General features: G+C 46.2%; 2 protein-coding genes across 5 annotated transcripts; one reads left to right on the top strand and one right to left on the bottom strand.

Moving 5' to 3' along the window:
• Positions 1 to 817: 817 nt before the first annotated feature.
• On the top strand, positions 818 to 17,936 carry PFKFB1 (6-phosphofructo-2-kinase/fructose-2,6-biphosphatase 1). 4 transcript variants are annotated; one of them, XM_053371453.1, is made up of 15 exons: positions 818 to 1,046; positions 4,970 to 5,095; positions 5,219 to 5,315; positions 7,197 to 7,263; positions 7,347 to 7,421; positions 9,299 to 9,355; positions 9,708 to 9,829; positions 12,022 to 12,229; positions 12,392 to 12,538; positions 13,038 to 13,142; positions 13,385 to 13,514; positions 14,653 to 14,715; positions 16,137 to 16,201; positions 16,488 to 16,625; positions 17,360 to 17,936. In XM_053371453.1, the coding sequence occupies exons 1-15, from the start codon at positions 980 to 982 to the stop codon at positions 17,417 to 17,419; spliced, it is 1,527 nt and encodes a 508-aa protein (XP_053227428.1). In that variant the 5' UTR covers positions 818 to 979; the 3' UTR covers positions 17,420 to 17,936. The 4 variants fall into 4 exon arrangements, with proteins under 4 accessions (XP_053227428.1, XP_053227430.1, XP_053227427.1 ...); XM_053371452.1 differs by lacking the exon at positions 818 to 1,046 and adding an exon at positions 4,130 to 4,419; XM_053371455.1 differs by lacking the exon at positions 16,488 to 16,625 and having other exon boundaries at positions 820 to 1,046.
• Positions 17,778 to 24,861, bottom strand: LOC128405148 (non-structural maintenance of chromosomes element 3 homolog). The gene is made up of 11 exons (XM_053371457.1): positions 24,790 to 24,861; positions 23,845 to 23,903; positions 22,834 to 22,944; positions 22,369 to 22,432; positions 21,951 to 22,030; positions 21,312 to 21,403; positions 20,322 to 20,401; positions 20,193 to 20,238; positions 19,984 to 20,046; positions 19,078 to 19,192; positions 17,778 to 18,300 (listed from the first exon to the last, which is right to left on the bottom strand). Exons 2-11 carry the CDS (start codon positions 23,887 to 23,889, stop codon positions 18,220 to 18,222), a joined length of 777 nt encoding a protein of 258 aa, XP_053227432.1. The 5' UTR covers positions 23,890 to 23,903; positions 24,790 to 24,861; the 3' UTR covers positions 17,778 to 18,219.
• Positions 24,862 to 25,080: the final 219 nt, after the last annotated feature.

The following is a 25,080-nucleotide window of genomic DNA, read 5'->3' on the forward strand; positions in this document are numbered from 1 at the left end:
AACACAAACAACGCTGACACCAAACTCTACATACATTAAGCATAATAGAAACACCACCACCTGACCCCACCCCCATCCATCTTCCCTCCCTCCACCCCCTTTCTTTTTCCCTTTTTTTTTTCCTTATCCCCCTAGTGCCTCAACAAATGAAACGGATTTGTAAAAATGTTACATGGGGGGGGGGGGAAATACGAGGCATTACACTTCTGTAAAACAAGAAAATCCTAAATAAAATATTTTTTTAAAAAAAGTTGTCCCCCTTGCTTCTTCCCTGATCAAAATCACCCCACTTCCCCAAGCTGCTATAAATTTTCCTTGGGTAAAAAGGCTGTTACAATACATACCTATATTTCCTCTCTAGTCGGGCTAATTTCTGTTTCAGGATGGCTGGGAGGGAATTCCAGCTGGGGAAAATGCTTTGATCCCTTCTATATACTTCCCAACACCCCTACCCCCAGCTACTTTAAGATTATAAAACAGTAACAATCCAAATCAGTAGATTCAATCAACTGTAGTTTGGCCCTGACACTCAGTATGAAATAAATAACATCTGGCAGCCCTAACAACAAGCACTAGGCTCTTATCGAAATCCGGACATTCCCCAGATATGGAGGAGGCTGCATGTTTGTCCTGATGAAGGATCCCTGATTGCCTAAGCTACATAAAACAGCTGCAATTATTTTAATCAACTCTCAGTCCTAAAAGATTGCCTGCAGCACACACACTCCTGCTTTTCTCTGAGCCAGGCCATGGTCTTGTCTCATACTCCCAAGCCTTGTCTCCTCCTCCTCCGCCTTCCTCCAGCTGCAGGGATAATATTAGTGCTGACCTTTCCGTCAAGGCCACATGGCTTCTTGTGGAAAGACTCCCCGGATTGTTTTGCCTCTGGCTGAGCAGCTGCTATGAATGACACCCCAGCAGCACGAAACTTGACCCCGAGGGAAATCCTCCTTGCTGTAGTGACCCAGCAGATCCCCCAATGCCACGGCTCCTAGAAGATAAGGGAGACCGATCAGCAATGGAGGAAAAACCTGCCAAAATCCCAGGTAGGGCATGTCCCAGTCGGCAGTCAGGATGACAGATGACAGGGTTCTAAGACGACGTTGGGTGGGTGTCTAAAGAGTTCAAGAACAGCCAGGATGTCCTCTAACTGTCCATTCCTTAGGGGCTCAAGCATGGCAAACCTGCAGTGATCCTTTATTTATTAAATGGGGAGTTCTTAACCCTGGTGGGAGTTGTCCAATGCTCTGGGAAACTGCCTGGTTCCCTTCCCTTTCTCTTCTGTCCTTGCTGTTAACCCCCATCAAAGCCCACAGTGTTTATCCTTGAGTTGCATAAGGCATATTGTATTTCCTGGCCTAGCACACATGCAAGCTACAGCAGGCTGGAGAGAGTTGTCTGCACATCTTGCTGAAATGCTGCCCAAGCACAGGCTATAAGCATGCAGAGAATTTGCTAAGCTGCGTGATGCAATGCGTAGCCTGTGTTGAAATGGGCATGCTCAAAATGATCATCCCCGTGTGGAACACAGGAGTCCAATAAACTCTGGATGCTGTGTTGTCAATGTATTTATTTGAATGCACAGCCTGCTTCATCCCCAAAGAGCTTGTGCTCACTCCGGTGAACGTCTGCTTTCGCTTTGCCCATTTTTACTTTTGCCATGTGGCCATCTAGTGGAAAATATTCTGTGAGAATCTGCAGCTTGTTGTTAGCGATTTAGGGTACACAATCCCCTGGGATATTGTTCTTGTACAAGCCCTGGTTGTATCCATACCATACAGTTAAATAACTCTTACATTAACAGTCGTGGGGAATTCTGGGAACCGTAGTCAGTCGAACATGCTGGGAATTGTATGGTGTCAATGTGACCATCAGTGGATTGCGGTCTCTGTTCCTGATGGGTCTTCTCTGTAACTTTTTGCCCACATTCCTTCCTTCCCTGCCAGCGGTGGGATTAAGTAAAATTTAATCTATGCATTTAAAACTTGAATTATTTCAGATGACGTTCTTAATGAAGTCAGAAGCAAAACAACAACAAAACATACTAATGCGTTATTTAAGGTTAAACACTGGGCTGTTTTACTGGGGATTTTACTTTCTTTTTTCGAGGAGTTTTTCATGTTTTGCAAAATGTCAGCTGTGTTAATTATTTATAAGATCTTGCTGCACTTTGATCTCATGTCAGCTCTTCTAGAAGTCGTCTTCTGTTTATCTCTCATTGTCCCTAGGAAATGTTAGCAAAACAATATACACTTGATGAAGCCAATTAGAGCAAAAAAGCAAACAATGGTAGATAAGGTTATTCTTTGTAGCTTGGGTCCAAGTGCCCTGTATCCACTGAGGGCCCTTGGAAATCTACAGCTGCACTTTTTTAAAATAAAAAAACCTTTCCCATACATTATAGCTTTTAGTTGATCCCCAGGTGCTTAGCAAATTTAGAACTCTCAACAGAATAGAGAAGGTCGGCTTCTCCCCCCCCCATCCTATGAGTTTATGGCTGCTTCTAGTCGTTTCTCAAGAGGTACCATTTGAAAACCACTTCTTAGAATTCTCTACAACAACCTTGCTCAACCTTGGGTAGATGTTGCTGGACTTAACACTCCCATCATCCCTGACTGGGAGTTGTATTCCAACAACATCTGGGAACCCAAGGTTGAGAAAGGCTGCTCTACAGTGCCACCTAGTGTAAGCCTCCAGCTCTAGTACGTACCCCTGCCGTTCAATAAACCAGCAAGGTGTGCGCAGTAAACCTCACCAGGAATTGAAAACTTTCCACTTTGCCCCAGAATCTGGCACTTTGGCATGGGTCCATGGCATACGCCTTCCTGGGTCGAGCATACAAGCTGACTCTGACGCTGGCTCCAGTACTGATTCAAGGTCATCCATTCTCCCCACCCTCACTGAACTTAAGCCCTGCACTTTAAAAAGCCAGAAAACAAGTTAGTTGGTGCTGTGTTGCTGTTAGCATGGTCCGGTTTGTCCTTTAAGAGGAATTGGATGTGGTGGGGTCTTTGGAAATCTGCATGGTTGTGATCGCACCAACAGGCAACACAGAATTGATTCTACCACTTGTGCACAAGCCTGAAGTTCTCTGCTTTTATTTACTTATTTATTTAGAAAAACAAGCCTCTAATCCAAGGTTTGTCAAACTTGGGTCTCCAGCTGATGTTGGACTACAACTCCCATCATCCCTGACCACTGGTCCTTCTAACTATGAATGATGGAAGTTGTAGTCCAACAACAGCTGGAGACCCAAGTTTGACAAACACTGCTGTAGTCTATACAGCTGTAAAGGAAAATAGGTTGGCAAGTTTTCCTCAAAACATAGGAAACTGATAAAGATTTCATTTACTGGACAGGGAGGCTGGTATTTAATGTAATGACCACTATTCATAGTCCTCTGTTTCTTGTTTCTTCCTGTTTCATAATTTGTCATTTAAACAGAATTTTAATTCAAAATTTACAAAAGAAAACTGTCACTAAATTATGCAAACTCGCACATTTAAAAAAGTTATTCTATTTGTGGGAATTCTGGGAGGAATTCAAGGTAGCGCTATGGGAATTGTTCCTTCAGCGCAAGTATTTTAACTTGCCAGACAGAACCAGCTCCATTCCCCCTCTTGGGCTGCTCTGGGGGTTCTCCCAGCCCCCACAGAACCACTTTTGGGGGCATAGGAAGAGAAGGGGGAAACCCTGTTATGTTAGCAAAAGTCCTTGCATAAGCTTCTATTAGCAGGACACCCTAGTTCAGGCTTCCTCAACTACAATTCCCATCATCCCTGACCACTGGTCCTGCTAGCTAAGGATCATGGGAGTTGTAGGCCAAAAACTTCTGGAGGGCCGAGGTTGAGGAAGCCTGCCCTAGTTGCATAGTGGCCTGGATCCACCCCTAAGGACAAAATTCCATAGTGGTATTAGCTAACCACTCTGTAAAACTGGAATTGGGATATGGGGTCTCTGACCTTGGGAGGTGTCAGTTCTTACATAGCGTCAGTTCAGAAGAACAGAATGGATCAGGAAGGCAGGGAAAGGCATTGTTGGGGGGCGGGGAGGCAGGGGGTTTCCATTTCTAGATGGCACCCGCTCCCTCGACTAGCAAATGTTAAGAACAGCAAGGAACTTTCTCCCCAATAGTAAAGTGAGCTTGGTCAGACGTTATCTCCAAGTTATCTGTAGTGTACACAGCGGTGGGAGTTCAATGGCCAAACTGTCCTACACTGAACCTATTTCGCTTGCATACACAAACACACACATGACAATCAGTAATCTGGAGCCTCCGGCAAGAGCCAGACAGTCCAGTTTTGGAGAACAAGTAGGCGATCAGCAGGATGTCTGGAGCGTTTGGCGAGCTCACTCAGACGCCTTTGCAGAAAGTATGGATTCCCCGCACCAGCAAACGCCTGCAGCAACGCAGGGGATGTGAGTTGGGATCTGTTCTGCTCCGATGTGGGTTCTTTCTCCCCGAAGAAGGCCAGGATCTATTTTATTCAGCACCAGGCCGGAGGAATTAGCTTGATTGAGGAACAGCCTTTTAACTTGAGGGAAATGTAGACGGGGCAATATTTGTATTTAACGAACGGGCTGACCTCAGCCCAACTTCTGGTGAAGAAGAAACCCTGGCTGTGTACACACCACACCTTTAAAGCACATGACTTGAATCATGGGAACTGTAGTTTGCTAAAGGTGCTGAGAATTGTAGCTCTGTGCAGGGTGAACTATGGTTCCCAAGATTCTTTGGATAAAACAACTGCCTATGGCATAAGGCTTCCCTTGTCGTCTTTTTTTGCTTAAAGGTCTCTGGTGGTTCTAGGAATGCTAGAATTCAGGGACTATATAACTACAGTAGTGTAGAAAAAGATGCAAAAGTTTAAGGTAGGGTACTGAAGCTTTGGCAGCTCCCGAGGTTTTGCGGGCGCTCTGTGGCTTCATCACATAGCACATCAGTTCCTCTTTCTGCCTCTCTCTACAGCCTCCGTGCCACAGTTCACCAATTCACCAACCATGGTGATCATGGTGGGTTTGCCCGCTCGAGGAAAAACCTACATCTCCAAAAAACTCACCCGCTACCTCAACTGGATCGGGACACCCACTAAAGGTAATGGTGGGGAAGGGGTTTGTTCAGGGTGGGTGGACGCTTAGATTGGAGGGGGAAGCCGCACTGCTGGGGCAAGGGGACTCCTTGAAGAGCCCCAGCCCATCCTAGTCTTCATCTCCCCAGTGTTCAACGTTGGGCAGTATCGCCGTGAAGCCGTCCAGACCTACAAGAATTATGAGTTTTTCAGACCAGACAATGAAGAGGCCATGCAGATCCGGAGGTGAGGAATTCTCCCATCTTCAGGTGAAACTCGGAAAATTAGAATATCGCGGAAAAGTTCATTTATTTCAGTAATTCAACTTAAAAGGTGAAACTAATATATGAGATAGGCTCATGACATGCAAAGCGAGATATGTCAGGCCTTTATTTGTTATAATTGTGATGATCATGGTGTACAGCTGATGAAAACCCCAAATTAACGATCTCAGAAAATTACAATATTAAATGAAATCAGCAAAACAAGGACTGCAAATAGAGCAATACTGGACCTATGAGAAGTAGAAGCATGCATATGTACTCAGTACTTGGTTTGGGCCCCTTTTGCATCAATTACTGCCTCAATGCGGTGTGGCATGAATGCCATCAGCCTGTGGCACTGCTGAGGTGTTATGGAAGACCAGGATGCTTCAACAGCAGCCTTCAGCTCTTCTGCATTGCTCGGTCTCCTGTCTCTCATCGTTCTCTTTGGAATGCCCCATAGATTCTCTATGGGGTTCAGGCCAGGCGAGTTTGCTGGCCAATCAACCACAGTAGTCCCATGGGCATTGAATCAGGTTTTGGTACTTTTGGCAGTGTGGGCAGGTGCCAAAGTCCTGCTGGAAAATGAAGTCAGCATCCCCATAAAACTTGTCTGCGGAAGGAAGCATGAAGTGCTCCAAAATCTCCTGGTAGACGGCTGTGTTGACCCTGGACTTAATGAAGCACAGTGGACCAACACCAGCTGATGACAGGAAATTTTGGAGCACTTCATGCTCCTTCTGCAGACAAGCTTTATGGGGATGCTGACTTCATTTTCCAACAGGACTTTGGCACCTGGTTCAATGCCCATGGGATTACTGCAGGGCCACAGGCTCCCCACCCCTCATGAAGTGGCCAGGGTGCTGTATGTAGCAGATCACCACAGCTCAGACTCCACAGGATCCCAGAGCTTACATTTGCCTTTCAACCTGGCCAGCAAGGCTTCTCGCTGCTGCCAAGTTACAAGCTAGAAGCATTTCAGTGTCAAACGCCAGCAGCAGACTTTGGTGTTTTGTTTTTTTTAATACCCTCACATTCCTAGATAATCCTTTCAAACAGTGTTTTTCAATGTCAGAGAGAAACATGCCCAACTTCCTCCCATAACCTTGAAGCTGTTGCCCGAAGCTATGCTGCAGATGTTAGTAAGAAGAATCAACAATAGAAAGAGGCAAGGTTAAAATAAAAAAAAAAAATTCCACAAGGCTAGGCTGAAGATAAGACTCAGAGTCAAATCTCCAGGTGAAATGAAAGCAAGGAGGAAGCAAGGACCATCTGAGCCAGTTCAGAGCCCCCTAAAAAATAATGTCAAAAATTAGGAGGCGTCTTATACACATATACATCTTCCCCCCATTTTCTTAAATTTGAGTCCCCCAAAATAGGAGGCGTCGTACTAACCATCCCAGGGCGCTCAACCACTGCCACAATGTCCTTTCTTCTATCAGATCAAAATGAGCAGATAACAGCAAAGGTTGCTAGGTTCATAGGCAATCAGAATAAGGGCCACTAACTGACGGCTGATTCAGGACTTTAAATTGTGCTCTTATATCAAATTCCCTTTTCTGCATATACTGTAATGTTTTACTGTTGCTATGGCCATTGGCTAATGCAAATAAAGTTTTATCTTATCTTATCTTATAAATGGGGGTGTCTTTTAGATGGAAAAATATGGTACATTTGGAGGACCGTCGGTTCCCCAGCTCTGCACTTGAGCAGGCCACCCTTTGCTCCCCATAATACTGACTCACCTTGCAAGGGTGTTGTGAGGACTGTGAAGTGCTTTGAATGCCGTATAAAAACGAAAGGTTTGGTTACGATTACACAAGCCTGGAGGTGGGTTTTCACTTCTCCTCATATTCACCAACAGACAGTGTGCATTAGCCGCCCTTCGGGACGTCCAAACCTATCTGAGTGTGGAAGAGGGACAAGTTGCGGTAAGGAGGCAAAAGCCCATATCCCTCTTAAGAGTTCCTTAGATTGCACCCTTGTTCCACTGCCTCGCTCTTCCCTTGCCTAGGTTTTTGATGCCACCAACACCACGCGGGAACGGCGGACCCTCATCCTGCAGTTTGCCAAGGAGAACGGCTACAAAGTAAGCAGTCAAGTGAGCAGTCCATAAGCAGAGGATTTAGTCAGAGTCCCCTGTGCCAAAGGTTTTGTGTGAAGGGAACTCAGGTTCTAAATTCTGCATTTAGGAGTATTCCTTTAAGGCGGGGTGGCCAACTCCCAAGAGACTGCGATCTACTCACAGAGTTAAAGACTGGCAGTGATCTACCCCCTTTTGGGGGGTTCAGGTCAAAGTTGTTGAGCTCTTTTTAGAGACGAGGAAAGCCCCGTTTTTTGGGGGTGCAGGGCAAAAAAGGGGAACCAAACTTGTTAAGCTTCTTTGGGGGGAGACAGTGATCTACCAGTGATCTACCACAGACATCCAGTGATCTACCACTAGATCACGATCCACCTGTTGGACACACCTGCTTTAAGGCATGGGCAGGCAAACTAAGGCCCGGGGGCCGGATCCGGCTCAATTGCCTTCTAAATCCGGCCCGCGGATGGTCCAGGAATCAGCGTGTTCTTACATGAGTAGAATGTGTCCTTTTATTTAAAATGCACCTCTGGGTTATTTGTGGGGCCTGCCTGGTGTTTATTTTTGGTTTTGTGGTAGCCGCCCAGAGTGGCTGGGGAAACCCAGACAGATGGGCGGGGTACAAATAATACATTATTATTATTATACATGAGTAGAATGTGTGCTTTTATTTAAAATGCATCTCTGGTTATTTGTGGGGCATAGGAATTCATTCATTTTTTATTTTTTCCCCAAAATATAGTCCGGCCCCCACAAGGTCTGAGGGACAGTGGACCGGCCCCCTGCTGAAAAAGTTTGCTGACCCCTGCTTTAAGGTGGTGGTGGCAGCAGCACTTTGGAACTCCCTGCCTGTTGATATCAGGCAGATGCCATGGCTGTTCCATTTTAGACACCTGCTGAAAGCTTTTCTGTTTCAGCAGGTCTATCTGGATACATAATTTGGTTACATCTGTTCTTAAATTTATTTTGGATGTTTTATTGGGCTTTAATTGTTTTAGAGGTTTTTAAACAGTTGTAAACATGTTTTTTTATTGTATTTTTTATCAGAATGAATTTATACAAAATGAATTATGAAAACTAAGGGTTTGCTTGATGGGCATACCTTTGCTCACTCCCTGTTAGCGGACGACGGGGGTCTTTTTCAGTGGGCTCCAGATCTCCTGCCACATTTTACACACACACACACACACACACACACACACACACACACACACACGGCAGCTGGGAAAATTAGAAAGTGCGGTTCTGGTGAGACCCCAGGCACACACTTACTTTCCTGGAGACATCTATTCATATAAATTAGCACATGTGAATTTATGTTATGCCAGTAACATAACATAAGTACCCTTAAGTACCAAGCAATGCCCTTGGTTAGAGAGCAGTATGGGGAAAAGGAAGAGATAACAGGTATCCCCCCAAAATTACGATGCTATTTGCACAATGAAGAGCATATTGCTACAACCACAATGAGACATCTGCAAACATAAAAGTCAAAACCCGAGATCCTTATAAATACAACTCTGCACCCAAACCAACATTTGTGTTGAAATCTCAGCATGTGTTGATGAAAATGGGAGACATGGTCTCCACCCCCCAATAATTGAAATAAATACGGTAGAGATTTTGTTCCCTGGGTATATTTGTACTTTCTGACTTTGCACTGTCATCTCTGGTCAAATAGATTTTGAAGACTTTTTAAAAGCACCACAAAAGCCTGTAAAATTTGCTCACCAGTAGCAACCCTGCCACTTTGTACTCCTTCATATTCTCTGGGGGGGGGGGAAGCAACCATCTGGCTCCAGCCACCAAAAGAAAACTGTTCTGATGACAGCTGCTTGCCTGCCACATACGTTCTCCTGCCATGACATATCGCTCTGTCCCTACAGGTCTTCTTCATTGAATCTATCTGCGATGACCCTGATATTATCCAGGAGAATATCAAGGTAAGACCTCTTTTGCACCAGATCAGCCTTTGTGGCAACGCTTAGAGAAGTGTGAATGTCCCAAGGGCACCTATGTTCCAGTGCAAGCATGGGTTGCAGAATGGTGACTAGATAGGTTCACATGAAAATGTGAGCTGAAATGAATTTCTCTGGCACTGAAAGTGCTTGTGAGCCCTGCCTTCAATGAAGCACAGCATCCCAAACCGAGCATCCTTTTCCAGCTATCCTGCTGGCAGGAGAGGACCATCATTTATACCAATAAGGATTCAGCCTGACTGGCTGTGTGTGTGTCCTTGTCGCTTTCTCCACCCTTGTCTTGCCTTCTTGTTTTGCTTCCTCACATCACCCACAGCAAGTGAAGCTGACCAGCCCTGACTATAAGGACTGCAACCGAGATGAAGTGGTGGAGGATTTTCTCAAGCGGATCGAGTGCTACCAGAAAACCTACCAGCCACTCGATGACGACTTGGACAGGTGAGAAGGCAGTTCTGCCACTGGTTGCAAGGCCTGCCTTGCAAAGGGGAGGGAACGCTGTGTGTATTCCATATATACTGGTACCTCGGGTTACAGATGCTTCAGGTTACATATGCTTCAGGTTACAGACTCCACTAACCCAGAAATAGTACCTTGGTTAAGAATTTTGCTTCAGGATAAGAACAGAAAGATGAAGAAGACAAACTGGAACGTGTCCAGAGGAGGGCAACCAAAATGGTCAAAGGCCTGGAAACGATGCCTTATGAGGAACGGCTAAGGGAGCTGGGCATGTTTAGCCTGGAGAAGAGGTTAAGGGGTGATATGATAGCCATGTTCAAATATATAAAAGGATGTCATATAGAGGAGGGAGAAAGGTTGTTTTCTGCTGCTCCAGAGAAGCGGACACGGAGCAATGGATCCAAACTACAAGAAAGAAGATTCCACCTAAACATTAGGAAGAACTTCCTGACAGTAAGAGCTGTTCGACAGTGGAATGTGCTGCCAAGGAGTGTGGTGGAGTCTCCTTCTTTGGAGGTCTTTAAGCAGAGGCTTGACAACCATATGTCAGGAGTGCTCTGATGGTGTTTCCTGCTTGGCAGGGGGTTGGACTCGATGGCCCTTGTGGTCTATTCCAACTCTATGATTCTATGATTCTAAGAAGAAGAGTTTGGATTTGATATCCCGCTTTATCACTACCCAAAGGAGTCTCAAAGCGGCTAACATTCTCCTTTCCCTTCCTCCCCCACAACAAACACTCTGTGAGGTGAGTGGGGCTGAGAGACTTCAGAGAAGTGTGACTGGCCCGAGGTCACCCAGCAGCTGCATGTGGAGGAGCGGAGACGCGAACCCGGTTCACCAATTACGAATCTACTGCTCTTAACCACTACACCACACTGGCTCTTGCCGCCAGAAATTGCACGGCAGCGGCGCGGAGGCAGCAGGAGGCCCCATTAGCTAAAGTGGTACCTCAGGTTAAGAACAGTTTCAGGTTAAGAACAGACCTCCAGAACGAATTAAGTTCTTAACCCAAGGTACCACTGTACCAAATTTCTGGGAGTCTGAATTTGCAGCAAAGAGGATTTAAACCATCTATAAACAGCATCAGCAGCAAGCCACTCCTGGGGGTGTACAAAAGGTTGAAAATAACTCTGGGCCTTCCATTAAACATAAAAACTTAATATGAGAACTGCCTTGCTGGGTTAAGATGGCCTTCCCGTGTTTTCTCACAGCATTTGGTTCTAAAGAAGTACACTGCCTGGCACATGGAGGCTCTACTAAGCTGCCATGATTATAGCCATTTATGGACTTATTTACTCTGTTTTAAAACATGTTTATACTACCTTTCCTCATACCAGACTGCAGAGAAGAGTGCAACCATCACCCCGCTTTCTTACTGGTTCTTGACTATCTCATAACCAAAGTTTAGTACTGTATTTGCTCCCCAAGATTCCTCAGGGAATTCATAGACAGAGCATGGCATCAGTTGCCTTTTGCTGTTCCCAGCACTTTGTATTCACAGGTTTGCTGCTGTACACAGAGCCAGTCTTTGGCTCTAGGACCCTTGTACCTATGGGACCGCCTCTCCTGGTTTGTCCCACGGAGGACCTTATGGTCTTCAAATAAAAACATCTTGGAGATCCCAGGACACAGGGAGGTTAGGCTGGCCTCAACCAGAGCCAGGGCTTTTTTGGCCGTGGCCCCGATCTGGTGGAACGCTTTGTCACAAGAGACTAGGGCCCTGCGGGACTTGACATCTTTCCGCAGGGCCTGCAAGACAGAGCTGTTCCACCAGGCCTTTGGCCAAGGCACAGCCTGACCCCCTCCTTTGGTAATCCTCATAGAACTCTAGCCCGATGGTTGCCATTAATTTGATTCTGAATTGATTTTAGAATTAATTGATTTTAGAATGCTGTGTTACTTTTATTGTTGTTAGCCACTCTTAGCCCAGCTTTGGCTGGGGAGGGCAGGATATAAATTAAATATTATTTTTATTATTATTATTGTTATTACTATTATTACTATCATGGCTAATAGCCATTTGTGTTGTGTAAGCTACTCAGTATTATTCTGTAGTATAAAATTCCATAAGTTTATTATGCAATGAATGAGCAGTGCAGAATTCCCCAAGGAGCAGGCTCTCACACAGACTGCAAGGGCTTCTAATCTCACCGTCTCCCACTCAACATCCACAGGTCCCTGTCCTACATCAAAATCTTCAATGTTGGCAGTCGGTACCTGGTGAACCGGGTTCAGGACCATGTACAGAGCCGCACAGTCTATTACCTGATGAATATCCACGTGACGCCCCGCTCCATCTACCTCAGTCGACATGGGGAGAGCGAGCTCAACCTGCGGGGCCGCATTGGGGGCGACTCTGGACTGTCTGAGCGCGGCACACAGGTACAGCAGAACCCTACCCGCCAATCAAAACGCTTAAAACGCCCTCAACTTTGGGCAAATTCACACACCAAAGAGGTCTGAGAATCGCTTGCCTCCCAGCAGACCTCTGTCCCTCAGCGCTTCTCCTCACCTCCTGTCTTGTTCTGTCTCTCTGCCTGCCAGTATGCCTGTGCCTTGGCTGGCTTCATCCGCTCCCAGTGCATCCGTGACCTCAAAGTATGGACGAGCCACATGAAGCGCACAATCCAGACGGCAGAAGCGCTGCATGTGCCCTACGAGCAGTGGAAAGCCCTGAACGAGATTGACGCGGTGAGGACCAACAGGAAATGAGCACAATCCCTTCTTCCCACAGTGGGGGAACTAGGGTCTCGCACTTCTCTGTTCCTAATCCACCAGCCCTGCCTGCTACTAGGAGGCATGGCTTCTTGTTCCAAAATCCCTTATTAGAAGAAGAGTTTGGATTTGATATCCTGCTTTATCACTACCCTGAGGAGTCTCAAAGCGGCTCACAATCTCCTTTCCCTTCCTCCCCCACAACAAACACTCTGTGAGGTGAGTGGGGCTGAGAGACTTTAGAGAAGTGTGACTGGCCCAAGGTCACCCAGCAGCTGCATGTGGAGGAGCAGAGAATTGAACCCAGTTCACCAGATTACGAGTCCACTGCTATTAACCACTACACCACACTTTCTCCCCAGAAAGCTAGGGAGTCTAGACATCCCAGCTCCTTCCTTCAACATATATGCTACTTCCTGTTTTTTGCCAAGAATGTAGGCTGAATTCAGATATCCCAGCTTCATTTCCTCCCCAGGGCGTCTGTGAGGAGATGACCTACGAAGAGATCCAGGACCACTTCCCAGAAGAGTTTGCCCTACGAGACCAGGACAAATATCGGTACCGCTATCCTAAGGGAGAGGTAAGGAATGCCCAGTGGGGCATCTGGGGGTTGAGCATACTTAGCACATCACACACATGGGAACTGACCTGTGGAACCTCGGGCTCCCAATGGGAAGAGCTGGTTGGGAAGAGGAAGCATGCAGCATACTAGAGAAGAGAGTTACGAAACTCCTCGAGGGAGGGAGGGAGGGAGGGAGGGCCTTAGGACCAAAGCCAGGACCAAGGGCATCTCTGGATAACCTAATACTTACATCCACCCAGTCTTATGAGGATCTGGTGCAGCGCTTGGAGCCTGTCATAATGGAGTTGGAGAGACAAGAGAACGTGTTGGTTATCTGCCATCAAGCGGTCATGCGCTGCCTGCTTGCCTACTTCTTGGACAAGAGTGCAGGTACCAGAGTACCCTGTTCTGCATTTGCAGGCTCCCCATTTGAGCCCAAGTCCCTACCGTCTCCTGCAGAGGGTGGGGCATTCTCCCATAAATAGCATTTAGAATCACAGAATCATAGAGTTGGAATAGACCACAAGGGCCATCGAGTCCAACCCCCTGCCAAGCAGGAAACACCATCAGAGCACTCCTTCCTCCTCATAGCACCTACTGCCAGCAAATGATGGAGCTTCCAAAACAAACAAGATGAATTTTAACAGGGAGAAATGTAAAGTATTGCACTTGGGCAAAAAAAATGAGAGGCACAAATACAAGATGGGTGACACCTGGCTTGAGAGCACTACATGTGAAAAGGATCTAGGAGTCTTGGTTGACCACAAACTTGACATGAGCCAATGCAATTCTGGGCTGCATCAATAGGAGTATAGCATCTAGATCAAGGGAAGTAATAGTGCCACTGTATTCTGCTCTGGTCAGACCTCACCTGGAGTACTGTGTCCAGTTCTGGGCACCACAGTTCAAGAAGGACACTGACAAACTGAAACGTGTCCAGAGGAGGGCAACCAAAATGGTCAAAGGCCTGGAAACGATGCCTTATGAGGAACGGCTAAGGGAGCTGGGCATGTTTAGCCTGGAGAAGAGGTTAAGGGGTGATATGATAGCCATGTTCAAATATATAAAAGGATGTCACATAGAGGAGGGAGAAAGGTTGTTTTCTGCTGCTCCAGAGAAGCGGACACGGAGCAATGGATCCAAACTACAAGAAAGAAGATTCCACCTAAACATTAGGAAGAACTTCCTGACAGTAAGAGCTGTTCGACAGTGGAATGTGCTGCCAAGGAGTGTGGTGGAGTCTCCTTCTTTGGAGGTCTTTAAGCAGAGGCTTGACAACCATATGTCAGGAGTGCTCTGATGGTGTTTCCTGCTTGGCAGGGGGTTGGACTCGATGGCCCTTGTGGTCTCTTCCAACTCTGTGATTCTATGATTCTCCCTTGCAATCTGATATCTGGAGTATTCACTAGTGAGGCTGACGGTTGTTTCCCTCTCCCCACCAATACACCACCCTCCACAGACTGAGTAAGGGGCTGGATGCTTGCTCAGTGCTCCTCTTTGTCTCATTTGCTGTTCTCTCTCCACTCAGAAGAGCTGCCTTACCTCAAGTGCCCGCTGCACACCGTTCTCAAGCTCACACCCGTGGCCTATGGTGAGTGTCTGAATCCAGGAGAACAACTCAACACCCCCTTCCTCAAGCAGGAGGCCTGCTGGTGGATTTCAGAAGTCCTGGTTATTTGCTTTAAGAAAGAGCTGGGAGATACCTTACCCCAAAAAACATTTGGGGCTGAAGAACTTTTTTGGCTCCATGGGCAAGATCCCTATTAGGATCTATGTTGCAAGCCAAATTCCATCCACCTGTCAAAATCCTTTGTGCTTTGGAAGTCTTCCTCCCTATCCCCTTTAAAGCATGTCATTCCAAAACTGCCAAGAATTTACTTAGCCCCACTTCCAGTATAGGGATGTGGGTGGCGCTGTGGGTTAAACCAGAGCCTAGGACTTGTCAATCAGAAGGTCGGCAATTCGAATCCCTGTGACGGGGTGAGCTCCCGTTGCTCGGTCCCTGCTCCTGCCAACCTAGCAGTTCGAAAGCACATCAAAGTGCAAGTAAATAGGTACCGCTCCGGCAGGAAGGTAAACGGTGTTTCCATGCGCTGCTCTGGTTCGCCAGAAGCGGCTTAGTCATGCTGGCCACATGACCCGGAAGCTGTCTGTGGACAAACGCTGGCTCCCTCGGCCAATAAAGCGAGGTGAGCGCCGCAACCCCAGAGTCGGTCACGACTGGACCTAATGGTCAGGGGTCCCTTTACCTTTACCTTACTTCCAGTATGTTCCCTCTCTCGCTGTGGCCATGGGAGATTAAAAGCAAACATACTGGCTGTTTTCAAGTAATCAAATTCTTGCCTAATAAGCCCAGATGCATATGAGCTCCTTTGCTGCTGCTTGAAGTCATCCCACCATGTGACAATAAAGCCAGTTAACCACAGCTTGACATTTCTTATAAGAACCTAAGAAGAGGCTGCTGGATGAGGCCAATGGCCTTACAAAGAAGCCAGAGTTTGCAAGCCAACTTTAAACCATGAACGCCCTATTGCTCCCCTTCACTATTTGTCTCTTGTTACCTTAATCTAAATCTTCAGGAAAGGCTTCTTAGTTTTGCAGGCACTATTAAAAATAATGAAGTGGGGTGGTTTTTTTTAAGATGACTCTCTCCCAGCTATATTCTCCTAGGGTAGCAGTCTAGGCCAGATAAAAAAAGAGGGGTAAAACAAAAAAACCTATCAAGAGCTCCGCCAACAACTGCCATGATGGGAGTCCAAGACAGCTTCTCTGCCGTGCTGTTCGCCAGCTCAGAATGCTCTTTGAGCTGCCAAGGTCTTCCCTTTAGTCCTGCCTAAGTCAGTCTCCCAGTTTCCAACCAGGACAATTAACTATTCCTTCAGACAAGAAGCTTGTCCCAGCCCAACCTTTAACTGCAAAATGCACATGAGCTGAAAAAAGGCACAGGTGGCCTGGTAAGTGTTGGGTACATCCATCAATGTTCAGTAATTGTAGGGTTGTTATTTGGGACAGGTTGCGAGGTGGAATCGATTTTCCTCAACATTGAGGCTGTGAATACACACCGGGAACGGCCACAGGTAAGCGGGAACCCTGCCACGTTGAGAAATATCCCTAACCAGGATCTAGTTGGATCTTCTGGAAAGGGTCTGTTGAAAGACCTTCGCTGTGATGAGTTCCACATAGCAGTGGCTTGCTAGAAAGCTTGTCTCCAGGTGATGCTGTTGAGAACCAAGGGCTTTGCTCGCCAGCTGCACCACTTAGTCCTACCTGCTGACATCACTCCAACAGGAAAGACCACCTTGTTCATACTCATATTTGTCCCTCTGTAATATTTTCCTCTTATCTTCCCACCCCCACTCCCAGCATCTTTCCTACAAAGCTAGCCAGGCCCCCTTGTACCGGCACCACCACAATGTGCCAATGGCCAGCCCTCAGCCAACCAAACGACCCTGCTGGAGTGATCTGGGGCGCTCCCCTCCCCCTTGCCTGTTTGGCCCTCAGGTAAAGACTCCCCTACCCTCAGGGGCGGAGGAAGGGGGGTGCGGTGGGGGCGGGCTGCCCTTTGTGTCACCACTGAGGGGGGTGACAAAATGCTGGGCGGCACTCACCACGGGGCCTGCAGTGCGCCCGAGCCATGTGTTTCTCTTGGGAGTGACGCGGTGGCTTGGGTGCCTGCAGGCTCTGCACTGCCCCAAATGGTCCATCCACCGCCCCCCTCTCAGCTGTAGGGCAGCCGAGTGGGAGGCAGGCAGACTCCTCAAAGCCCCTGCCCCTGGGCACAGGGCACGCACACCGCCCCAGGCGCCCGATCGGCTTGCTCTGCCACTGCCTACCCTCATCTGGCTATTTACAGCCGAAAACCAGGACATGTCAGGAATTTTCCCAACGTATGGCATGCCTATACTGGGAGATGGGAGCAGATTATTATGGCAATACCTTAAAGACAAGGCTGTATTGTGCAGGTCAATTCACATTACACAAGGAAATCATATTTGCAAGGTGGAGCGGTGCAATGGTCTTGCCAAATATTGGTCCACATTAGAAGAAATGATAAAATAGAGGTGGCAGAACAGAGGAGTGCAGTGCAGACATTCCAGCTCCAATTCTAATGGAACCATTTCACCACGCTAGTTTAATTGGGTGCGGATGGGGTGTTCAGTTCCCCCCTAACTTTGTTTTCTAATTTAAGCCACGGTTCAACCATCTTGCACTTCTTTTCCTTTTTCTTTCTGCAGAATGTGGATGTAGCAAGAAATCCTGAGGAAGCACTAGACACAGTGCCAGATCATTATTAACCATGCTGCTTATTAAGAGAATCCTACCTTCCATTCTGCTGGCACTCATCCAGGCCACACAGTGCCACCCAGAGAAATAGTGGTGGGTGCAGGAGTTCTGGACCATTTTGCCTGCACACTGCCTTATGAGTGAGGGGGCCTCTTGAATAGCAATTTGTGGTCTAGGATTGCCTGCCGTAGTATGTGTGAGGCCCTGGCAGAGACTGTTCACTAAGAAAGAAACAGGCTGTAAACAAACAATGGGGTTGGTGGGGAGGGGGTGAAAACAGGCCTGGATTTTAAGCCCTGTTGTTTTCATTTTGAGACAGTTTAGCACGTGCTTACATTTTCAATAGGATATAAAAACATTTGCTCCGACTGGATGTGCCCTATATTTTTATTTTGTTTTAATGAAAAAAACCACTCTTTACAATGTGTGTTATCCATATTACAGAGGCAGTTAAATAAACATTCTATACCTGAGTATAACTTTTATCTCTGATCCATATTCTCCTGACCAATATAAAACCATACAAAATTTTTTAAAATTTTTTATCACAAAGACGTTGAACTTAATCATCAATCAGACATGTTCTTTATGGATAAATCTTATCGGACTGAAGGATGAAGTGACCCAAGTGTATTATGGAATCTTTCCTCCATTTGGAGGAAACCTACCAAGCTGCAGAGGGCTTTATATGGAGCCAAGCCCTATAAAATGAACCTCAAAGCACTTCTCCCCTCAAAGTACTCATAGAAGGCTGCAGATCCACTTCCAGTTGGGGGTTCCAATGAATCCCTGTAATCCAACGCTGTAGCAGCTATTTTCTTCTTTCAGCATTAGCCTCTATTTCAGCCTCCTGGTAATGGCTCATCCAGGATTTTGGGTCCCTTTTCTGTATCTGATTGGGGGAGGGAATCAGATGGACACAGTCAGGAAAAAACAGAATTATTATTTTTTGCAAATATTTTTTATTAATTTTCAATTACATATATCCAATATAAGCCACATTCTAACAACAGAATAGAAAGCTATACAAGGAATCAGAACCTTTGCTGCCTGCTCAGATGCTGCCAACATAATTTGGGGGTGCGGAGAGAAAGGAGGAATTCTATGCACAAAAACCAGAATCAGGCTGCACCTCTTAAAAAAACAGTATGGGATCTGTGAAACTGCACAACAGCTACCATTCCAGTATCATGTTTTGCAAGCAAGTTGCTCTCCCCTATGGCTGCAGAGAAGAGCCTGAATACATTTGGAAGATGTCTAGGAAAAGCTCAGAAGTTGAGAGTGATCAACTCAGGAAAGCTAACAATGGCCAGTCCCCTGCAGTTAAGTGTTTGCCCCTATACCCTCATAATCCACATATAGTATTCACAACCTTTACTTTTTTTCCCCTTTTCTCCATTTCTCTGCTTCATAAATATTTAAATTTTAAAAAATCAGAAAAAGATGGTCTAGGATAAAACGTGCAGGATGTACAAACAGGGGAACATTTCTTTCATTTATTCCAGTCCCAGAGTCCGGGCCATTTATTCTTAATGCTGGGTAGACTTTTACTGCAAGTACAGATTTGGCTGAGATCTTTTGGTACAGCCACATGGGCAAACTCTGCAGGCAACAGAGTCTCTCAATGGAAAAATTCGACTGGTCATGCCTTATAGCAGGTGACTAGTACCTTAGCAACAAACTGTAACACCTCCTTCTTGGAAGTTTCTCTAGCAGCCCGTGCTCCCCATCGGAACTCAAACTCAGGTGGATCAGTGTGTGGGAGGCGAGTATATTCCAGGTACCTAGAAAGTGAGAATTGCATGATCACTGCTACAATCCTTTGTAGGAAAAAGCCATCCCCCACACAGGAGAATTGTTGTTTAGTCGTGTCCGACTCTTCGTGACCCCATGGACCAGAGCACGCCAGGCACTCCTGTCTTCCACTGCCTCCTTCAGTTTGGTCAGACTCATGTTTGTACCCCTTCATGGATCACTGCCTTGCCGTGGCAAAGGGGCTTGAATAACTCAGAGAAGCTATGAGCTATGCCGTGCAGGGCCACCCAAGATGGACAGGTCATAGTGGAGAGTTTTGACCAAACATGATCCACCTGGAGCAGGAACCGGCAAGCCACTCCAGTATCCCTGCCAAGAAAACTCCATGGACAAAGACACAGGAGAATAGAAAGGCTAAAAGCTGAAGTATCTGTACTCCAGTTGAGAGTTGTCTGATGTCTCCCAGGGCATGTAAACTCAGCTGGACATTATAAACAGTCAAGCTGCAATTTCTGCCATGAATGTGCTCTGTGCACACAAGATTTCAATCCCACACATTTGCGTACAAGGAACAAATGCAATGAACCACTGTTACAACCCTGTGCAGATTCAAGGAATTTAGCCGTACATCACTACTTCAGAGCACAGATCGTGTTTTGTTTCTCTAAAGGACATATCTGGTCTTGGTCTCCCACCCCATTTTAGGCACTAGAAACAAAACAATGAGTTCTGGATTCTAGTCTCCTAACACTTTTAAACCAGTACAACACATTTCTCTTCTCTACTAAAAATGTAGAAAGATTTGCAATTCCTGACTCACTTTTGCTTGACAAATTCCTCTGTCACGAGCTTCTTCACATCACCAAATGCCTTGCATGTTCCCCTGGAACGGTTAGAGAGTGGGATTTTGTCAGGGTACATAGTATCAGAGGAGCAAGGAGTTATTTGCTTCCCCAATTCCCGAACATAATTCCACCCACTGAAGGGGTTGGGTCTATGATTCAGATGGCTACCCCTGGACAATCATACCTAAGGCTGTCAATTCGCAGCCTCTTCAGCAGCTCCCAAACCGCAGCTGGATGGAGAGAAAGCAAGAGATGAGAGTTTGCAACTGAGGCTACCAAAGATGTCAGATGAACTGAATGGAGTGCAACTCACATTCTTTAGCCACATTGCCCTTCATGAAGATCAGGCTGAGAATGGCAAGGAGGAGCCCCATCTTGCAGATGATGTCATCGCTGCAAAAAAAGAGAAAGAGATTCAGTCTCCCAACACTGGATTTGGTGTTTTAGCTGAAGCTTGGGTTATAAAGCAAGAAACAAACAAACTCAACCAAATGCTTTTAACTTCAGGAACTGATAGTTCTGATGCCTTGGCTAAAATGCATGCTGCGAGGAAGAAATAGTGCTGGCCTGGGATCAAAGAGTCACACACCAACACTTCCTTTTTGTGTGTTCAGAACCACTTCATCTCGCCTTAGTCAAATGCAGCGCTTGTAATAGTTTAACAAAGATCACTGAATAAGTTGTTTTTTAAAAATATCTGAATTATATCTGAAAGCATAGTACCTTAATTGCCAGGTGAACTGAATGTAAATTAAGTTCATTTGGGGGTAGCACTTCACACAATTTCTAGGTCATATTCAAAGTTGATCCTCCTACATGTGTTTCTTACTCTTTAAACTTTGGGGGACCTGTAAGCCTAATCATCACAGTTGGGAAAAATAAACATTTCATATTCCACTATCTCTCTCTGTGTGTGCGTGTGCGCGCACGCTTTCATGTTTTCTTAGTTCTTAAGTATATTTTACACATCAGCACAGCAGCCTGTAACATTCTGAATGCTGAAAAAAATTGTTTGCAAAGGGGCTAACATTAAATGGAATTAGTTCCTTGTTGGGCAGGGTGAACCTGAACTCGCTCTTTTTAAAAAAGAAGAGGAAATTGACATTCTAGGTCAGGGATCATATGGTAGTTGGTCTTGTGCTTCCTTCTGGTAGAACCTTAACGGCTCTCTGAATAATAAAAGAACAGGATGATAAGCACCAAGGCCAAAGTGGGGGAAAGAGAGAGGGTTTCATTTCATTTCCGTTTCAGCTGGGACTGCCAAAAGAGAACCAGAACACACACTCTTCCCTCTTCTGCTTACTCTTCCAAGCTCTGTTCCAGTGGTGGCAATCTATTGGTCAAGATGTATGTGGGATTTCTGGAGTCAAGTTCCACCAACTCCAGTCCAAATACCTGACAAAGCAGAAAAAGATAAATACATTCAGACCAGAGTGTAAAAGGCCAATTTTCTCTTCCACTATTACAATCCCATTTAAAGAAGATAGAAATCACAACTAGATATTGAGAAACGAATCAGTTCTATCCCTGGAATAAATTGTATTGCTCAGAATTTGAATCGCTGAGTAAGGATATCTGACTTGAAGCATCCTTCATTGTGGCTCTGGATTTTCCACACTATACTAAAGGCCTAAGAGTAGATAAACACATTCAAGCAATCTCTACAATTTATGCAAAAATTGCCATTTCTTCTCTCCCTATATTCATGTCAAGCCATAGCACATCAGTCAACCTGACCTCAAAAAACTCTGCTATGCTCCTAGCTTTTTAATGGTCTATCAAACGATTTCAGCTTCAGAGCCACTGCTTTGGCCTCACTAGACACTGCAGAAATCTCTGCAGTCCTGCTTTCAGAGGCTGGGCCTTATGAGAATCCACAAATAAAGCAAAATGGATGGAGTCGCACACTTCTGCCCAAACCAATAATGGATTCCTCCCTCACCAGCTGAAAGATCCCACTGGCACGTCTGATGATCACAGGAAAGACATCTTTATAGTCTTTGATAACATGTTTCAGAACATCTATAAAGGAGACAGATAGGTTTGTTGACCAGGTCTTCTTACATTGTATTTAAAAAAAACCACACAAACATACAAAGCAAAATTCCATTGGAAAAAAATCTGAACTAAAAAAAAAATATGAAGAGCAACTAGAAAGATATATACTTGACTGAAGCAAAGCTTTCAGAACTTGGAAATATGTGCACAATAACTCATAAGGGGTTGGAAACCAAGGAGACCTAGGCAGGACATCTGGTAGTTCTAGAAGCGAAGAAGTGCCAGTACAAATTTGCTTAATCTCACCCTGAAAACAGAATTTGGGTATCTCTGGCACGAAAGCAATTTGGTCCTGTTCTTACCTGCCCTTTTAACTGGGATCTTCTTTTGGTCTTTGAACAGAATAAACTGCACGAGCTCATGTGCCTGTAGGGAGAATACAACATAGGCAGTTGGTGGGTCTATGTCTATGCTGCAATGCTGTGGGCACAGAATTCAGTTACCTGAGAATTTCAGCCTTCATTTTTAAAAAAATTCTAGAATTATGACTGCAAATCTGGTTGAAAATTGTGTAGACAATCTCAGAACCCAGAACCGTGGCTGAATAAGATTTTCAATGGTTGCCAGGGAGGGTTTCAGTGTCTTACATCTGCGACAGCTAACAAAACTAGGAAGACCATGCCAATCTGTACATAGTTTACACAAGTCACAAAACTCTATTTTTACTAGCACTTTTTTTCAACTGAATGGACATAGCTCTGGCTATAGCCAATCATGACTGTGAGGCCCCAAAGAAGCATAAACAATTGCAGCAGAGGCTCCTTTACTTTGAGTTCCACTTGAGTCCGTGGGCGTCGCTCCAAGGTATGCCGCAGCTGGCTGGGTGTCATCGTTAGACTCAGTGTGCCGCCTTCATCATCTGAACCCGTGTGCTGTGCCTGGGTAAGGAAAGAGGATTCATTTTTTAAAAAAAGGCTTTGGGATCCAGCTGTGGGATTCACACAGGCCTGTCATCTCTGGAGATGTCAGCTCTGATCTCGTGCTAGCCACATGTAGAGATAAACATGCTTGACATTTTCTGAGCAATTTCTTACCAAGACTACAATCCTATGCACAATGGAATTTATTTCTAAGTAAACGTGCATTGGAGTGTACTATTAATTGGATTTCATTTTTCTGTTGAAAAGCTACAACCTTTCATATATTATAGCTGAACATTTAAGGTTTCAGCAAGTTCTGTAAAACTCAAGTGCAACATGCAAATGCCATCATATCTAAACTGCATAAACGTAGCGGAGCCCCAGCCGCTAGCCAAAAAGGATGCAGGGCAAAGTGCCGCGTCTGCGCACGCACACGCATGGAGCAGTTTGTGCTTCTGCACATGCGTGAAGAACAATTTAGCGCTTCTGCACATGCGCGAGCAGCAAACCCGGAAGTAACCCGTTCCAGTACATCCAGGTTTGCCATGGACGTTCACCGAAATGGACGCTAGACAAGGCGGACGTTCGCGGAGGTATTACTGTATACATGTTTTAGACACTACCATATGGAGATTTGCAACCAGCCATGTTTGAAATCTGGACTCTGCTACCTACCCAAATGCAGGTGATGTTGGTGGCTTAGGGCTATCTTTTACCACTTATGGGTTGCAGCTGGTGAACCATCTTCTTTTCATTCTTATCTTTGTGACCTTTTGATTGAATTTTTATGGAGATTGGTGTTTTTACAAGCTACTGTTTAGTTTGAGGGAAGGGGGGGCTGCATCTAGTTTTGTTTGGCAGTATAAGCTATACATTACAACATATTAATAAATGAAGAAGTCAGTCCATGTGCAGTACCTGAGAAGGGCCGGCTCCCTTGCTGCTACGTTTGCTGTGGGACATCTCTCCGACAAGAGCTTGTGGGAAAGAGGAAGAGAAAGCTATGGCAGCTGTATTCTTGTCTCCCTTACCTTTGTCACTCAAGAACGAAGCCAGCACATGTCCCCTACCGACTCCAGTAGAAACTCGGGGTCCAGGGCTACATCTGCCAGTTCCCCACTTCAGAAACTGCCACTTCCCCAAAACACACGCTGCCAACTCCCCATAGCAAAGCAGGGCTCGTTGAGCCTTTAGAAATCATGCAACAGGCAGAAGCTCAACAGGTTAGGCTTCTTAGGAAAAGCGGCGACTATGACATTTCTGGAAATAATAATAAAAAAATTTCCTTCCAGTAGCACCTTAAAGACCAACTAAGTTAGTTCTTGGTATGAGCTTTCGTGTGCATGCACACTTCTTCAGATACACTGAAAGAGAAGTTGCCAGATCCTTCTATATAGTGAGAAGGTGGGGAGGGGTATTACTCAGAAGGGTGGTGGGAATGGGTGATTGGCAGATAGCCAATCCTATAGAAGGATCTGGCAACTTCTGTTTCAGTGTATCTGAAGAAGTGTGCATGCACACGAAAGCTCATACCAAGAACTAACTTAGTTGGTCTTTAAGGTGCTACTGGAAGGAAAAAAAAATTTTGTTTTGACTATGGCAGACCAACACGGCTACCTATCTGTAACTGGAAATAATAATAAAAGCAACCCGCCTGCTTCTGGAAAGCCTGCTGCGCCCCATATCTAACACTGCCAGCATCCTCCGCCCCCCCCCCGCAAAAGAGTCAGCAACCCAACAGGCAGCAATCCAACAGGTACAACTCAGGCCGGCGTAGAAGACGGGCGGGGGGCGGAGCCCAACCCGGGTCCTCTCGCTGATGAAACCCCTAACGCCGCCGGAGCACCAACCACCACGACTAACCTCCTCCGCGGCTCGCAGGCAACTGCGCGGCACCGCGCGAGGCCCGCCCTCTCGTCACTTCTGAGCATGCGCGCGCCGAGCCGCTTGCCGACCCCCCCCCCCGGCTTCCCAGTGCGCAGGCGCCTCCGTCTACTCCCGCGTTCGGTCGGCTGTTGCTTAGCAACGCTTCCCTCCGCGGCCTTGGCCTCCTGGTCGTCGCCTCGGTTCCAGCGGCCGATTCTTTCCCGCCATTTTCGCCTCAGTTTGTTTCTGTGGCAGGCGTCGAAGCGCGGCTGCTGGCTGGCGGGGAGG

Source organism: Podarcis raffonei, chromosome 17 (assembly GCF_027172205.1).
Source record: "Podarcis raffonei isolate rPodRaf1 chromosome 17, rPodRaf1.pri, whole genome shotgun sequence".
Taxonomy (NCBI): domain Eukaryota; kingdom Metazoa; phylum Chordata; class Lepidosauria; order Squamata; family Lacertidae; genus Podarcis; species Podarcis raffonei.